The 18,000-nt window shown below is 37.9% G+C and overlaps 2 protein-coding genes across 2 annotated transcripts in view; both read left to right on the top strand.

The window, feature by feature from the left end:
* Positions 1–18,000, top strand: part of LOC138018928 (large ribosomal subunit protein eL28-like) — a 169,706-nt gene that overhangs the window by 122,138 nt on the left and 29,568 nt on the right. The gene's annotated exons all lie outside the window — the stretch shown is intronic.
* LOC138018710 (protein split ends-like) overlaps positions 1–18,000 on the top strand; it is a 29,100-nt gene that overhangs the window by 6,719 nt on the left and 4,381 nt on the right. Inside the window, exons 2-10 of the mRNA XM_068865396.1 lie at positions 304–346; positions 2,450–2,568; positions 3,163–3,235; positions 4,775–4,818; positions 8,788–8,870; positions 9,081–9,121; positions 11,408–11,577; positions 11,968–13,160; positions 16,706–16,838. Coding sequence (XP_068721497.1) covers positions 304–346; positions 2,450–2,568; positions 3,163–3,235; positions 4,775–4,818; positions 8,788–8,870; positions 9,081–9,121; positions 11,408–11,577; positions 11,968–13,160; positions 16,706–16,838 — 1,899 coding nt within the window. The remainder of the gene's footprint in view (positions 1–303; positions 347–2,449; positions 2,569–3,162; positions 3,236–4,774; positions 4,819–8,787; positions 8,871–9,080; positions 9,122–11,407; positions 11,578–11,967; positions 13,161–16,705; positions 16,839–18,000) is intronic.

Here is an 18,000-nt window from a genome sequence, read left to right as displayed (position 1 = left end):
ATTTGAGCAAAAAGAATCTTCAGTGAATAGTCTGTGTTATAATTTTTGCGGAAACGTTTGATGAAATACTATGATGATTTAGCTACCGGGGGTATTATCCTTTTTTTCCATATTCTTGAACTCATATTCCACTTTTCACCTGAATATGCAGCCTTGTTTTTTCTCTGATCTAGCCATTAATTCCACTGCCTCTGCACACTGTACATAGTAATTCATAAAAAGGAGAATCTAGGTCTGTAAATTAATAAAATAAAATAATTGCAATGTAATTTTTATCTTTGTTCTTTATCTTATATCTTGTAGTTTCTCTAGTGAGTTTCTTCCAGATGACAGTTTAAATGGACAAGTGAGTATAACACTTTTTTCTTGTTCTATCACTGAAGGGCTGTATATAAAACCTTTATTGTAATGAGGGACTATGTTTTGTGAAACTTTGGCCATTAAAATATTATTTTTTAATTTTAATTTTAATTTTAATTTATTTATTTTTATTTCTTTTCGTACGACATTTGCACTAAGATTAATAAAAATACTCATCTACATGTACATGAAGATACCTGAAGCTCAGGGCAAAAAACTTCCGCTTGTCCGCCCGTCCGAGACGAGTGGATTTCCAAAATCACTTGTCCTACGGGACTTACATGTTTCATCTTAGATCGCAATTTTAATGCCTCATAAATGTGCTACATTTTGTCAAGTCGTGTATTGTACATAAAGAATGTGAGTGATCCGCGATGTGTGTGTATGAAATGGTGTTATATTAGAAAAAGCAAAAAACAACAGAAATTGAAATAACTGACTTGAGATTTGGTACAAACAGATTGTGCAATTTCTACGTTTTTAATGATATTTTGTTATTCACTTTAATAGTGAATTTAACTTTCGGACAACCAAAATCTGAACGTTGCTCGTTCAATTGACAAGTACTGTAGAATAAAAAAAAGTTTTTTGCCCTGTAGCTTATGCTAACTACATTTAAATACAATGGAGAGTCAGTGGGTGGTAGAATGGCGAAAGAAAAAAGAAAACAATATAAATTATTATTTAAAATGGTTTGGTTATTTGATGATTGGTTATTTATTTTCAAGATTTGACAGTTTTGGTTATTTAATGAACCAACGGAAAATACAAAAAGAATTTAACTAACTTTGGGGGCTGTGTTACCTATTTCTACTTCAGTGACTGTGGATACTTTGATGTTTGTATGAGTGTACTGTAGACCAAAACAAAGGTTGCTAATGTATATTTCCTTTGCCAAGAATCCATTATTGGTGCACTTCAGGTATTGTTTGTTGTTTAGATTGATGGTGAAGTGGAATGAATGGATTAAAATTGGCCTAGCTCTGCCACCATGTTGTCCCCTAGACAAGAAACTTTACTATACACAGTAGGTTAGGCATTGAGCCAATTGGCTGGTTGTCAATATGACTTTGTCCATCTAAACTCATGTTCTTTTCCAAAAAAATTTATAGAACTAATAATTAGGCCCGTCCAATGTATTTACTTGCTTATGGTAAATCAGGTCTCAAAATTGCGACCAATACAGTCGCATTTGTGACTGAATTTTGTCCCTTTGCGATTAAGATATCTGGAGGAGTCGCCAATTTGCGACCAGCTTTCACCATTAAAATAAAAGGGTTAGCAATTAGTATTTTGCTGAAACTTTTTCTAAAATAAATAAAGTGATTAAGAAAAAAAAAATTGTTTCTCGTCATGAATTTCTTTCAATTTGGAGATGTGGAGCAAAATTATAATGTGGTTGAACCATGATCCATTCCCTCGATCATTCACCATTTTCAGTGGTTTTTTACACATGCATATTGCGGGCTCTTATTTGTTTTGTACAACTTTGTCGCAATGATTGTCCATACTTTTACAAATGATGCAATTGAATTTGCAACTTTAACTTGCAGCTAAATTTTCATATCTTGTAAGTTGCTGCATCTTTAAAAATTTCGAGCCTGAAACAGGTTAACTAGAGTCCAGGATCGTTGCTGAAAAATGCGTGGAAACTGCTTACGAACTTTCGTCTTGAGAACGAAATGACATGTTTTCTTCAGTGTTCAGGAAAATAAGCGTTTTAAAATAGTCAGTCTCTTTGGCTTTTATGTTTGTGAGGATGGTAAGCAGCTGCTTTATCACTAATATCAGGCATTTCTTCTGTTAATATATGCAGGATGTATCATAATTATGTGGAGGATGCGGACTTTAGGGAATTATGCGAATCTGCATCACCGCATCCTGTCAGAATCCATGCTCAATTCTTTTCAGTTGCATGCTGTTGGGGGTATTTGCCTTGCTGTGTGTTAATAGATTATGTCCAAATTTACAGACTAACTGCTAACTAATTAAAACTAAGAAAATTTTAGCAATAATGTGCAGGTACATTCAATAATATTGTCAATAATTATTGTTTATGAGTTTAATCACTGTGTTGTTCATGTTGCAGTTATATCGATGTGGGCTCAGACTGGAAGAAATATCAGATCAAATTGGTTATGTCATGTCATCACGCAGGGTACCCAACCAAGAGGCTCGTAGGAACAGTTATACTGAGTTGTTAAACAGGTAAAAAATGGCATTGGCATTAATTTTAATTGTTTTTTAACAACTGCGTGGCTAGTGGAGGTTGGTTGATCTGGGTGGGAGCTTCCCCTATGGGTAGCTAGCTCCTAGATAGAGACTGCTTCCATGGCTGGGAAATCCTGGCAACCCAGCTATGAGCCCGTATGCAGCAAAGGGAGACAGACACTGGTGACACTGGTATAATTAACAGTGCAAAAAGGGGAGTAGGGAAGGGCGAATAACTGCTAATTAAAAAAAACACTCCACAAACATGCGTTTTTGTGCTACACAACTATTAGTTCAATGTCACAGTTACACCCTACAGTGCACAAGCACAGCAAATCAGAACACATGCACTGACCTACACCCTGTAGCTGACAACACTGCTGATCACAACAGCATTCTACTCTTGACTGAAGGGTAGACAAACAGCAAATCAAATACTCTGCTTTTGATTTTCATTGTTTTTTGGCAGTTGTGCAGCCTAGAGAAATGCATACACAATCAGACCCAGCTGTTCTCAATTACCAACATGATGTTATGCATTACATGTATTTGAAAATAAATGTTAATTCACTATGATCTTCCTCCTTGTAGGCCAAGAGATGGGCATCCTCAAGTTGTTAGGGAAGATCAGCGAGTAGAGCCAGATTTACAGAACTTGATGCAGGTATAACAGCAACTTTGCACAACTTTATCTTAATTTTGTATTTTCGGATGTTGTTGATATTTTTCATGCTTACATGTATATCCATGCATGTGATGGCAATAAATTTAAACTCTCAGCCAAATTGTATTGAAGCTGGAAAAAACAAAATCCAGGCTGTCGGGTTGCATGCAATGAACAAGGGCTGTATATTTTACTAAACGTAGGTTGGTTCTTATTCAAAGCATTGTTGTCAGAGTTTGAATCCACTTTGATCTTTATAGTGGCTTCAATATCTATTTTAACTTCTTCTAATCATTTAAGCAGCCATAAGTAATTCAATGGCTATGAAATGCCTGGCAGAGGTAATGGGTAAATTAACACCCCTGGTGAAGCTCTTTTGAGGATCTTCAAAGATCTTCATGAAGATCTTTAAGGATCTTAGTAAGGAATTTAGGAAAGATCCTCAAAATTCCTTGCAAAGATCCTCAAGGGTCCTCAATTTTCTTGCCAAGATCCTTAAGAATTCCTTGAGGGTCTTTCAAGGATCCTAAGGAGATCATTTGATTGATCATGAAAGGATCTTTATCAAGATCCTAAAAGATCCTCAAGAATCCTTTGAGGATCTTTCAAGGATCCTAAAAAGATCTGTTTACTTTTCTTGAAAAGATCTTTATCAAGATCCTTGAAGATCTTTCAAGCATCCTAAAAAGATCTGTTGACTTTTCTTGAAAAGTCAAAGATCTTTATCAAGATCCTTGAAGATCCTCAAGGATGTCATGAAGATCTTTGAAGGATCTTTTTGATTAGATTATGTACAAAGATCTTTCGAAAGATCCTTGAAAGATCCTTAAAGATTATATGAGGATTCATCAAGGATCTTCAAAGATCTTGATAAAGATCTTTTCAAGACCAGTTCAAAGGTCCTTTTTATTGGATCCTTGAAAGATCATCAAATAATTCTTAGGGATCTGCAAAGATCCTTACCAAGATTTTGAAATATATTCTCACCAGGATCTTTGCAAGATCCTCACAGGTTCCTCACTGACTCCTTGAGGACTTTCAAAGATCTTTCAAGGATCCTTGAAAGATCCTCATCTTCAAAGATCTTTTGCACTGAGGTCCTTGACAATCTTCAAGGATCCCTGAAGATCCTCAAAGATCCTCTAAGGTTTTTCACCAGGGACCACCTTTTAGGCTGTCCAAATGCAAACTGCCGTCATCACATAAATTGAGTTATTGAAGACCCAGTCAAATATATTACGGTAACCCTCAAAAAGTAATTACTGGTATTTCTCATGAGTCGCATAATTTTATTGGATTACTCCCCATAGTCTCAGCAATATTATTTTAATACCAAAAATTCTTTAAGGAGACTTCTTTTTAGTTGCTTAGCTAATTGGTGGTCCCATCATTCCTCTTCAAATGGTATATATATTTTTAAAATTAAATTGACCTCTTTGATTTTGTAGTACCTGAGTGTGAAACAAAAATTAATGGTTTAGTGTTGTCAAGTTCTTTGTCAATGCATGAGTGAATGTCTTTTCTCTTTCTTACAACTAGAGACTGAAACATATCAAGGAAGCAAGCATGAATGATATTCCAAGGTAAATATAAAATTTGTTCAAAGAGCTGCATTTTGTTTTCAGAAAATTATATCCATTGACAGCAAAAGAAGTCCATGGATTTGAAGAACTTTACACTTACAAGTGGCTAAGATGTATTAACTCCACCTCAGGAGCGCAGGACTTGCAACTTACAGCTCGCATGTTTTTCTTCCGAGTTATTGCTTTCTGAGACCATCTACAGTATAATTAGAACAGCATCTCTTGCCACATATTGTCATATTGTCAACTTAGCATTGACATATTGTCAATGTAATTGTACGATGTCTTAGATTACGTTACAGGTGCATAAATTATGTTCTGAAGTTAAGGTGGTTGAACACAGTTTTTGATACCTAAGTTTCATTTACCTTTTTCTCTAAAAGCCTTGATCCTTTGGTCGCCAAAAATGGTAGCAAGCAAGTTAACAACACGAACTTCGGTTTTTTGATAGATAAGCTGACGTATATGCTGTTGCCATAGCAACATGAATAAATATAACGAGGCCTTTAAAATCGGTTTTGTTTATTTGCAGGAAACCTGGTCGTTAGATTTTCTTTATAATTTGCATGCAACAAGCTTGTAACGATGCTCACAAGTTAACACTATTTTGACAATAATTTTAGAGAGAGAGCTTTCATTATTCCTTGTTGAAGGTTCACTGGAATATCTAGAATTTCCTCTGTTAAGGTCCAAATTTTTCTCAATACGCTAGTTACTTATTTCTTAAAGTATTTTCGTGCCATATTTCGTTAAATTCTAACTAGTGGTTCTCAAGAAATAGGCGTATTTCTGAGAAAGGTATTCTGCATTCAATCGCAATTTTTTAACTTACTACGCATGCGCCGAATTTAGTTGGGTTCTTTCGATGACAAAGAAAAATCTGCGAAGTGCGGAGTTCTTTGCATCGTTACCTTTTCTAACATACATTTCTCATAAAAGACTTAAAACCATCAAAACACTTTGTTCAATTATGAGGAAAAACAGTACAGATAGCGGGAGCATTGAGCAAATAAAATGAATGCTAAATTGAAGCCATGTTGTGTTAGCAAGTGCGCGCGCGAAAACTGTGATCGGCCACCTAAAGCTGGAAATAGCACTTTAAAACAAACAGTCTGAGAAAACAGTCCCTCAAACAAGGGGTACTGGTTGTTTGCTCCAAGTCACAGGCTTCCTAACCATCACATTACAATGCTTGGGAGGTTGGAGGGTGTGGTGGGCTATTAAAAAAAATCTGTTTCTGTCAAGGGTCAAGGGACATGGCAAGGAATAAGGTAGTAGTAGTACTTCTTGACAGGGATAACTACAGTAATTTTCGTAGTCCGTAGAAAAAACAAGTTTAGCCTTGAAAACTAATCAACTTTGAGAACCAACAAGAGATGAAGGACCTAGATGTGTAATATATATTTTAAATGACATTTCTCTGTGATTGGCCAGTTGTAAAATAAAAGTTTCTTGTTGTTTCTGTTATACGTCTAGAGGTATAATAACTACCTTAGCAACCTCATTTTCTCGTACCATTCTACAAGTTACGGCGCTTTGTTTTCGATGTCAATTTATGGCCAGAATAAAGATGGAAAAAACCCGAGCCATAACTTACAGTATTGCCCTCGAGTTCGGTCAATAAGTATAGGAAATCGTATTAATGCGAGTGTATTTCGTGATTTATGAGAACGAGTGATGTTTTGAAAGTTACGGTGAGTGCAATTTGAGAACTTTTAAAACATCTCGAGTGACTATAAATCAAGAAATGCACGATCAAGTTCATTCGATTTTTTATATTTTATTATCTACTCAATAAAATTACTCCATCACTTTGTTTCCATAGCAACTTCCGTACTGCATTCTATAACCTATTTATGCATTCGTCATTGACCAATCAGAAACGCGATATTTTGTTGAGTATATAATAAGATGTATGTACATGTACTAGCATTTGTATCAAAAGGGGAAAACTTGGACTCTTGACGGTGCTATGGTAAAGATCTGGCCCTAGTTGTTCGAAGGTTGGATAGCGCTATGCACTGGATAACTCAATCGGTTTTGCTAGTGTTTATCCGCTGGATAGTGATCTATCCCGTGGATAGCGTTATCCACCTTTTGAACAACCGAAGCCAGTTTTGCTATCCCCAAACTGAAATGTATTGTAATGTTTTGTTCTGCAGTTACGATATTTCACAAAGAGAGCGGAAAAAATTGCTCTTCTTTTTGTTAACCAGAGCTTGAAGCCTTTGACTTGCTGACTTTACTTTCTGTTCATGAAAGTAGATAAAAAATGATAATCAACTGCGGAGTGTATCATATAGTAGTTGGTATGATATCAGCAACGAACTGCTGCTACATTGTGGGTTCTTTTTGTCTTTGACGAAAATTTTTTTTTTGCATCAATTTCCTTATTTTCGTACAGCTTAATTCCTTTAGCCCTTTTGAGAGAAATGTAAGTTCATTTTTTTGACAACGTACCAAAATTTCACGTACAAACTATCAAACCAGAGGTTAGGTCCGTGAAAATAAAACCAAGCTCATGCAAAGGTAAATAACCATGTTGTTTTCCGGGCAGGTGTCCCTTAGCGACAGGTAGACAAGTCAATATAACATATGTTAATTTACCGATTCGGTGTTTTGATCGTTGCTGCTCATTAAGGATGTTATTTTAAAGATATCCGTGCCTCGATTATGATCATTTCGTGAATCACGCATGGCGGCAAAAACCTTTTCGGAATGCGGGAACAGCGAGGATCAAGAGATCGCAAGGATTTTACGCTGGGCGTCGACAATGTAATATTTTCTTTTTATGTTTTCTGATTGCATTGTATTGTAAAGAAAAAAAGTTAGTCATGGGAAGTGCAATATTTGTATTGAATCCTGTCGTCTTTTTATGCCGTACCTCCTTCCATGCAATGAGAGGGTTTTTTATAGTGATCGAAAAGCCAAGCTTTACTCCACTCGCTTTGTTTTGTTTTTTACCGTGTTGCGCTTTCATCTTTTAGTTTCAAAGTGTCCTCATCCTTGTTTGTAGTACATGTAACTTACCAAAATAGGCTGTGGATGTTGTTTCCGTATAAACGTTCGTTTTCACAATGTATGTTTTCCAAACCTATTTTTTTGTGAGATTATTTCGTGGTTTGTTGGGGGTTAAGATTGTCAGTTTGAACATAGATGTACTAGTGCGCTTTCTCTAAATAATTATCGATTTTGTTAATGGGTATTTTACTTTATATTCTGCGATGGCGCACAGGTCTGGTACAAAGTTGCTGTCATTTGTGCTATTTGCGTATATTGCAATGAAAATCATAGCGAATAGATGTTCGTAGAAACGAATTGTATAAAGGCTCTACCATCTCCTGAAAAAAAATTACGGCTGCGAAATGTGAGAAAGTGCTTTTAAATCAAAAGTCGTCATGATTCTATTAGTTTATCAGGTAAAACACAACAGGGTTTCACATTATACACTTCCAGCGTTAAAAGCTCACATTAAACTCAATGATCTCAATAGTTATCAGGTATTAGTAAGAGCTGGTATTCCACATGGCTTCGGCAGCAACTGTACGCTTTAATACGAAACTCTCAAAAAGAAGAGTGTAGAGGTTATTTGCATTTTTAGGAGTTTTTTTTTTATATATTTTAAATTAAACTGGTTACCTGAAGCTGCAGGAAGACTGAATAATGCTCCAGAGTAGCCGTCATTATTCACCAAGTGATGTCTTAACTCAACGAGGTACTATTAGCTTTTCCAAAGAGTCCTCACATATACCATTGTCTCGCTCTGTAAACCCTGGCCTGATTCGTGTAGTTTGTATTTCCAGCGCTCGTTTTTCAAATCTCTCGTTGGATTGTAGATAAACCAGCATTTTCCTGCAGCCTTCTTTTTGCCGTCCCTTGTTTTCGAAGTGCAGATTTTTGCTGTCTTATCACTTTTAACATACACAAAGGGGTTTTAAATTACCGTCCTTTTTCTTGTTTGGCCTGCAGAGAGGGATACAGCTCTGAAGAAGCCGAAGATTTCGACTTGAATTCCGATGAAGGAGATCTATATGCAAGGAGATTTTCGTTAGGTATATTGAAACGATCCAACCTTTGTAATATGTAAACTGCTCTTTTCCGTAGGGGTCATTACACCGTTGATACTGATTAGAAAATTGTTGAAAGTGACGATCGTTGTCTGGGTGACATTCTATTGTTAACCTTAAAGTAATGGCAATCTCTTTTTTGTTCTTTTAAAATTGAAACTTTGCCATCTAATACTGCGCTTTACTTGTTTACAGGCCCTCTTCCAGACAGCGAAGGCGATCTCGACAACAAAGAGGTAAAATAACATCGTCTAAAAATAGACAGTCGTGTTTCCCTTGGAATGAAGGCAAATTGAAACGGTTCACTGTGGCATTAATCTCATCCAATTAAGGAATCCAAATAGCCTTCTTTGCATATTTAGATTTGAAATAATCCAAATTTAAGACAATGGTACAACACTTTCTATTGAACATATTGTTTTCACACCGTTTTTAATTTATTGTTTAATTGATTTTAAGAGTTTCGTGAATGACCAATGAAACGCCTATTAATGTGCATTTATTTCTGCTCGTTGTTGCTATTCTGTGTATTGCGTTGTTAGAAACGATGATCTATATTGGTTACTGAGGAAATTTGAGCGGAATTTGTGAAACATCTTAAGTTTTGGCAACGATACATCAAACAATTAACAAACCATCGCTCTATCATCACCAATGAGTCGATAGCGGTTTCACATAAACTTTTTGCCGAATTATGTAAACCACATTTATTCAAATTGTTATTTCTACAATTTAATCAGCGACGATCTGCGAGCTAGGCCAATACGTCTTTTGTGTATTTTAATGTGTTGCTTGCTCATTTTGACATTTTCGTGTTAAAAATTACCAACGCGGTCCAACATTGAAGCCGAGCCGAGAGCAATATGTGAAGGAAGAACGCGCGATGACCAAACGTTTCGTCGACAGTCTTGGATTCGAGAAGGTTGCTCCTTGAGAGCCCTCTATTGGAACATTCCGCAAGATATCGTTCTAACTGAAGAGGCGTTATTCAGTATGAATTGTTTTGGAAATGACGGGTCCATAGACGAGTTTTATTTGGTGTTTCTGGACGGCAGATGGCGACGTTCGGTAAGGAGTCGTGACCTATGCCATATTGTGAGGATTCGGCGTCCTTTAGCTTTCCAGCTCTTGTTTATTTTTTGCCTCATATGAGGTCCTAAACAGGAGATGGAGCTCCGTTCAGCATGTGAGCATTATTTCGTGTTTAATTGTCGTGTTACCTATCTGCGTAATTAACAAATGTGCGGTAGTAACTTTTATTCATTGGTAATGTGTTGTTGTTATTAGCACAGGAAACCCAAAGCGTTCACGTTAGACAATATTCGGTGAAAGCTACACATTTCTGTTGAACCGAACAGCGGTAGAAGTATTGATATTTATATCGAAAACCGAAGGCGACTTAAGAAGGCGAATAATGATAGAATCGCTTTAGTTGGCGAATTAATAACAAAATGTCCGACGGCGCTTATCATATTTGTGAATACTTATATTGTGGTACCTGTGGTTATTTTTGTCCTTTTTGAATTGATGTGTTGCTCATCTGTTTATTCAGTCTCTTATCACCGCATGCAGTTAGTATTATAAGGCACGTTTTGTGAACATGTTCCAAATTTCCAATATCAAAATTCCTCGAAAATGGAAGATACCTTCGCGCAACAGTCGTTTCAGGAAATCACACGACCTCGAAATCAAATAATAGGCTTTTAAAGTTCTTAAAATTATTAAAGGCAAGTCCAGTTCGAGAACGTCCAAAACATCACGAATATCGTAATCCCCTACGAGTAAAATTGCCTGTCGTCAGCTAGAGTAAAAATCGTTGTCTAAATTTTATGAGGGAATGGGTTAACTCAGTCCTTATAGTAAAAGAAGATCGCAGTATATTTTTTTTATTATTTACTCTGTATAATGTGAATAAAAGCAATAGCTGGCCGCAACAAAACTTTCTCGAGGAAATAAACTGCATGTGTTCAGTTATAAAGAACTTTCATTCATCTACGGGAATCATACATCCAGATCGGAATTTTCTTGTTTGTATAATATTTTTGGCCCTTTTTTATGTTATATTTATCCTTCTTTTTGGCCCTATCTACCTACTCTCAGATTACTTATTAAGATTTTGCTGGTATTTTTCATTTTCGGGTTGATCTTGCAGCATATATTTTTGTGCGCTTGGTTGTGGGAGCAACATATTGGGAGACAACAGAGTAGAAAGTGACTATGTTGCAGTTGTATTGTTCACTCAGAATGGAGTCATTTTATTTAGTGCATCATATGTATTTGGAAATTTAACATAAGAAGGAAATAGGTACAGCATGGACTTCAGTTTAAGGACATTAGGTTTAAAGATTATATTTAGATTTGGACTCAGTCTTCAAATAGTCAACGAAAGCGGTCGGATTAAATTATCTGCCAGCTGAATTTTCGTCATCAGGTTCTATCAAAAACCGGAATACCCGTGATACTATTTCTTCGGAAGTGAAAGTTATTGAGTTATTCAATCATTGGCACTGTTTTGGTTGTAGGGGCTTGGAGAGCATGCCGAACCCTTGGACCTTCAAGAGTCTGGGTACTTCGCGTCTGAATCAATGAGTGTTATTCAAGATCCCCTATCTGAGCCCCTGGCCAGTCAGTACTTTGCCAACAGTCAAGGGGCACACGATGGGTCGAGAAGGGGTTCCCTTTCTGTTACAAGGTACTAGTGAATTGCTTTGTACCTCCAAGCAATTGGTTTCAGTTAAAAAAAAAAAGTTGTAGGATATTGTAATTTGCAAACTTTCTAATATGCTTCAAGATAGCGGAATGGGCACAGGTGTTGTATTTGTAAGCGCGATGTTATGTAAATCCATAGAAATTAGCTGAGCATACAAGGCAAGTGAATATTTTCTCTTCTTTCTTTGCTCTGCTCTCGCTCAGATCTCAAGTCTTTTGAATTGTCCATGATAGGCAGAGTTTACCTTGACTAAATTTAAATCCGTTAGAATCCGGGCGAATGAAAGATGTGCATGGCAAAAGAAACGACAGGTAGGCTGTAGAGTCAAAGCATTACGTTTTAAGTTGACAGAGATGTATTTTGTGTTCACAGCCCTCGTCGCTTGTCGGTTACCTCAACCGTAGGTCAGCGGTCACGAAGCAACAGTCACCGAAGTGGTGCTACCACATTGGACCTAGACTCACCCCCTCCACCTGAAGACGATGGCGACAACGATTTGTTGTCTTCCAGTTTACCGTCGCCTCAGACCTCCCCTGGAAATGTAAAATCTCCAAGGGCATCCTCCAGCCCGTTGCGTCATGATGTGACGGGATCGCCGTCAGCTCCACGATATCAGGATAGTCGTTCCAGTGAAGTCAAAAGCAAACCTTCTCGTACGAACGCTAAAGCAACCCGTCCACCGCGGTCCCTATCTGATCACGATAGCTTGCGTGACGCTGAAATTGCAAGCGTACCCGATGAAACATTCCTACCTCGTGATCGTGCTCCAAGCAACCGTAGTTTACCGCGTGATTCGCATGTGTCTAAAAACGCGCGAAACAGAAGCAATAGTTACGATCCCTCCCGAGACTTGAATGGACTGTGCAATGGGGACAGTGTGCCTAAGCATTCACGGGTTTCTCATGGCCGTCCTCTGAGAGCGAGTGTTTCAGGTGACAGTCGTGTTTCAACACCCCTGTTTCTTCCAGATGGATCTGCAAGACCGAGAGACAGTCATCGAGGAGGCAAACGCCGGAACCCAACTATGGAATCCGAAAGAGGCTTCGATAGCGGATTCTTTGGCTCGGAGGGAAGTCGAATTTCCCGAGGAAACGAGTCGCCCGATATTCCGTTAACATTTAACCGCGAGAATAAACTGCGGAACGCTACACTGCTGGAGCAATCCGCTACAGAAACTGAAGATGATAGACTTCGTTCGACAATGCCCAAAATCATGCCAAAGTTAGTGCCGAGGAGTAGAGATCTTAGACGCCGGAGATCTTCTTTGCAGTCATTGTCTGAAAGCGAAGAAGATCGTGCTCTTGAAATAACGCATACGAAACCTCAGATACGCACCCCGTCATCCCAGCGGGATCGGAAAAGTCATCGGCACACTCAAACCCAGCCTACACCCAGATCGGAGAACGAGGATACCCGAAGACTTGACGACACTTCACGACGGAACGCATCAACTCCGAGCTTGAATGACGACGGTGTTGGGGACAGATCAGGACAAAGTAGAGTTGCAGATCGTGGGCCAAGAACTCCACGTCACGAGGGACCAGCTAATGCACTAAAAAACACTGGTAAGAAATCTTGCGCGAGTTGATTAAAAATGGGATTTATTGGTTTTTTGCTTTTACATCAGATAACATGCCCAGTTTATTTCAGTACCCTCCCAAGATCGACTTGTAATTAGGGCATCCACCTCTCTTGACCAAATATTGCCAGTTGATTTTGTTCGAAAGAAATGTCCCCATTGATCTGGTTGATTTGTTGTTGGACACAGTGTGCAGCACTTTAGAGTTGTCATGTCTTTCTAGCGTCGTGATTAGGTTTCGCCAGCAAAACAAGTCGCTTAGATTTGGTTTTGGAGCAAAGATTAAATTACTGCATACTATGTACACTTCATAAATTGTGGCCTGATGTTCTTTTGTTTTAGTTGTAATGTCTTTCTAACCGCGGTAGAAAACCAAAAATGAGACTGGTAGGTCTAATTAACGTAAGTCTCAAGCCCAGAACTCTACTGATTGGGAAGACCGTAAATCCAATCAAGTCTCATAAAGTTGAAGAAGATTAAATTCAACTTTGGTTTTGTTTTTCAAGAGAAGGGGAAACGAAACCAGAGTTCCGAAGAGAACCCTCGTGTACTCTGGAAAGTCTACAAGCTTTTTACTTTTCAAGTTACATTCACACTATATATCCAAAATCAACGTTACGAAAAACATTTTACCTAATACTAGTACACATCTCAAGCGTTTTCATTCGACAGAGAACCATTGAAAGTTTTGAACCCTTTGTGCGCTTGGTGATAAAACGTGTTTTTTGTATAAATTTAAAAAGCATTTGTTTCGTCTTGGCTTGACTCGTGTATGATAAAAGATACTATGTACGAGACGCTAAGAACGAATTACGCACAAACAAGTGCATTTTAAGTTTACAGAGAATGAGTTGTTTTGGTCATTGAATTAATCAAACAATTGTTTGGTTTATAGTAATGGTGAAAAATTGCTAATTTCGTGCATTAAAGGTGGGCAATTTGTTCATTTTCGGGCTTATAATACTTTCAATATCGAAAGACAAAAAGGAAAAGTTAATTAAAAAATAATTTAAAACATTCTTGGAATGAGTGTACGAAAAGCGCCAAGATATCGGTGCGCCGAATTTACTTATTTTACAATAACGGAAAATATACCCTGATGAATAAGTTATAGCGTGCGTTGTTGCGGTCAGTTTTCGTTATTATGTGTTGTTTTCGCCGTTGGATCTGTTTACTTATAACAGCGTATTAATTGAAGAAATAATTCTCAAGGTGACAGGTGTTGTACCCACTAATTCTATCCAGCAATTGGTCATTGAGAGACTTGTGTGATTTCATCACTTTTGTGAACCGTGTGGAGACAGCGGAGCTTTGCATTTTGGTCAACCAGAGTTTTGATTCTCAAATGTGGCGCCTAGAATTTTAGATGCTTTGTAGTAGCTTCATCAAATATTACGGTATTGTGCTTGTTTTCGTGCAGTGCTGATTTTTTTTAGTCCAATAACCTTCTGACCGTTGTTCAATCCATTTAGGAACTTCCCCATATTTAGAGACTGGTCGAGGAAGACACTGGTTTTTGTTTTTAGGTATATAATTTACTGTATTTGTTACCTATTTAACCAATCAAAAACGATTCAATGCAACTATAAGAATTCTCACAAGTGGATTTTAATTCGCGGCATTTGTTTGCGGGAATCCTTTCCTTCCATATTACCGGTACGTTTTCAAGTGGATATGTTTTTTATCCGTGAGGGTATGTTTCCTTTGAGGTTAATGCTTTTATGCAGGAGTCTTTTATAATATTCCGGTCTTGAGAGTTTACATTTGGATATTAATTAAACATAGCGTATCTTTCAGGTTATGATATATGTCGGCATTCAAGCAACCTAGGGTCATGTGCCGTTAAATTTTCTCTCTTTCGAGTTCTATCGACCTAGTATCTCGTGCAGTTAGTTAAACTATAATCTTAGTTTTCGAAATAAGCTCTATTTAGTCACCGTGTTTCAAGCTTTCAAGTCGAAATGTAAGTCACACAAGTCGAAAATTGTTCGGAAAGACAGGAGCATTCCTTGACAGTTTAGTTTTATTGCAAGGAATCTACAATTTATCAATTGATGTCCCATTGATGAGCTGTAGACTATGGTATGAAGTATACCGCGCATCTGAGATCTTCAAGTGGTCGCCATTCAAAGTACTTTATACGTTTTCGATTTAAATGTCCAATTTTCTTTTGACAACCTTGAATGGAACGAAGAACTTGACTCGTTTTGACCGATGTATTTTCGAAGAACTAACGTATCTAGCAGGGCTCGAAATCAGGAGCCCATCACCCGGAGCGTGCAACTTAACTATACTTGTGCAACGGCGTTTTCACAAGTAAGGTTATTTTTAGATTGAATTTCCCGCTAATGAGACTCCCACAGGAGCCCGATGACCAATTACAAGAAATAAAGCCGACGTTATAGCGTCACCGAACCGTAACTGGCTTTGTTTTTTGACCTAATTCGCGGGAAGGGCTAGTCTAAAAATAAACCTACTTGTGAAACGCCGTTTCACAGACGCTGTATGGAAGGTGCACGCTCCAGGATGGGCTCCTGTCGAAATTAACTTTTTTGCTCAGGAGCCAGGGGGCGACTTACGGAAAAAATTTTGTTACCGGATCATATACTTTAGGCGCCAACAGACTTATGATAACATACATAAAAAGGAAGGAAAGTCATAATTAAATAGCAAGAAAGAAACAGCACGAGAAAGACCTCTGAAGCCACCGTTGTTTTCAACTTTTACGTCTTTAGTTTGGTGATGGTTTTCTGTTCGGTTATTTGAAATGGAGCGGAACGCAGAACGTTCTAAGTCCGTGTTTTCCATAGCAAGGCAAACTTTATCCTTGCTTTTCACCTCTTCAAAACGTAGTTCTTGATTCTCCTACAGCTTGCGGGGTACACAACTGGCTTACTTCAATTGCTTGGCCTAGGCCCCCACACGACCACAATGCTCGTACCAGTATCCAAACGCGATAAAATAAAAAAGAATTTCAGTAACCTCAAGAATCAGAGGAACTTGGTTTCTTAAAGTATATTTTTCTACCGATATTTATCTTCATTTATTAATCGCGTTGTGAAGTCAATTTTGCACGTGTCCGCTTTCTAACTGAGATGACAAGTTCTCCAACCTACTGACGGTGGATTTATAAATTTTCAATTAAGCTTCTGGCTGAATCTTCCTCTTCCGCCCACAAAAAGTCACGTAATCCCTGTAACTGATTCATTGCTTTCCCTGGAGGAAGCACATAGCCGCAATCCCGTTTAGTAGTAAACGCGGTGATCGAAGCATCGAAGAATGGAGAAGAACATGTACTATTAATTAACGGTGTGTGAAACCGATTTTTTTCTAATATTTAGACATTACTTTAGTGGCGAAAGAAAGGTGTGTTCTAGCTATCAGTTCCGAATGATTTAATCATATGTTAAAGATTCAAAAACAAGAATTGTCTTGTGGTTATTCTTGGTTATGGGATAAAGCATGATTCGCCAGCTGGCGACCATTTCTGAAAATTTGTATTTCACCGCCATTTTACTGTTTTGCCAACAGACCAGCGACCTATGGATAAACAGAGCGTGCGCAGTTATCCTGGTGACCGTGATTCTTTGCGGTCTGGCAGGCGATCCAGAAGAGGCGAAGATAGCAGTAGTGGGTACAGTGACAATGAAAGAAGATATCGTAGGTCAGTTGAGTGGCTTGGTTATTAAAGCGTGTGTATGTTTGGTTTCTTATTGTTTTTATGAAAACTTAAAAGTTAAAGCCAGTTTAAATTATTATCTTTTTAAGCCTTCCAATGATCGATCAGGTGTGCAATATTTGTTCTCAGGCTTGTTTAAATTGTTTGAGTTTGGTATGTTTTATTTTGTTATTATTATTATTTTTTAGCGAACCTAGTAAGTTCACTTTCTTAAGCATGGTTCAAAATTTATCTCTATTGCTTCGTTGCTGATTAAAAGCAAAGCAAGATTTTTAACGTCCTGCCACCGGCTTATAGACCACCAGTTTAAGATACACTTGGCTGGCTATTTCATTATCTTATTATCTTGTAGCCGTAAGCGGAATTACGATAAGAAATGAGATGAATGAAATAATGGATACGTAGAAAAGTAGAAAACTATATAATTGTTTAGATTAAAAGCTGTAAAACTGTACAAATTTTACAAATATGTTTTTTAAATACGTATCTAGGCACATCACGCTCTAGTGTAGAAAACTGAGACATTGGGTGCGTTGGTCTTACACTTAGACTGTGCAAAAGTTCTTGTAGCCCTCAGGGAATAAGCTGGTGTATGCCCTTCGGTTACCATAGCATGTAATGTGTGCTCTGCGTTTGCGCAAATCTCGTCAAAAAAGCCCGTTGGCGATATCTTCGCAGCGATCGTACAATGTTGAGAGACCCGATGCTTCTAACACATGGTTATAGGAAAGAGATGGATAAAATGATGCACATTGCGCGGCGTGTTTTTGCAACTTCTCTGTGTCGTCCGCAAGGTCCTTAGGTAGCGCGCGATGCAAGGGACGTGAAAAAGAATAGGGACGTATAGGTGTGCGACGGTGACATCGTCGAAACGCCATCTCAAAATATAACTCTACACTATCGTAAGTCATTCGCGATTTTCCATCCTCGTTTACGTCGTACAAAATTAGCGAATATAAATTGGTACAAACGGTTGCGGATTGCCGGAAGAAAAGAGTATTGAAGGTTGACATATGCATGCTCACGTTGTCGTGTACACTTCAAATTTGATTATTTCACGTCGTTGTCATGAAAAGTATCGCAAGAATATGTTCTAGAATACGTTCCGCGTGTGCATCACCGTTATTTATTTATTTTTTAACCAATA

This window comes from Montipora capricornis, chromosome 2 (assembly GCF_036669925.1).
Source record: "Montipora capricornis isolate CH-2021 chromosome 2, ASM3666992v2, whole genome shotgun sequence".
Lineage (NCBI taxonomy): Eukaryota > Metazoa > Cnidaria > Anthozoa > Scleractinia > Acroporidae > Montipora > Montipora capricornis.
Note: the sequence above shows the minus strand (reverse complement) of the source record. Positions and strands in the feature narration are given on the sequence as shown.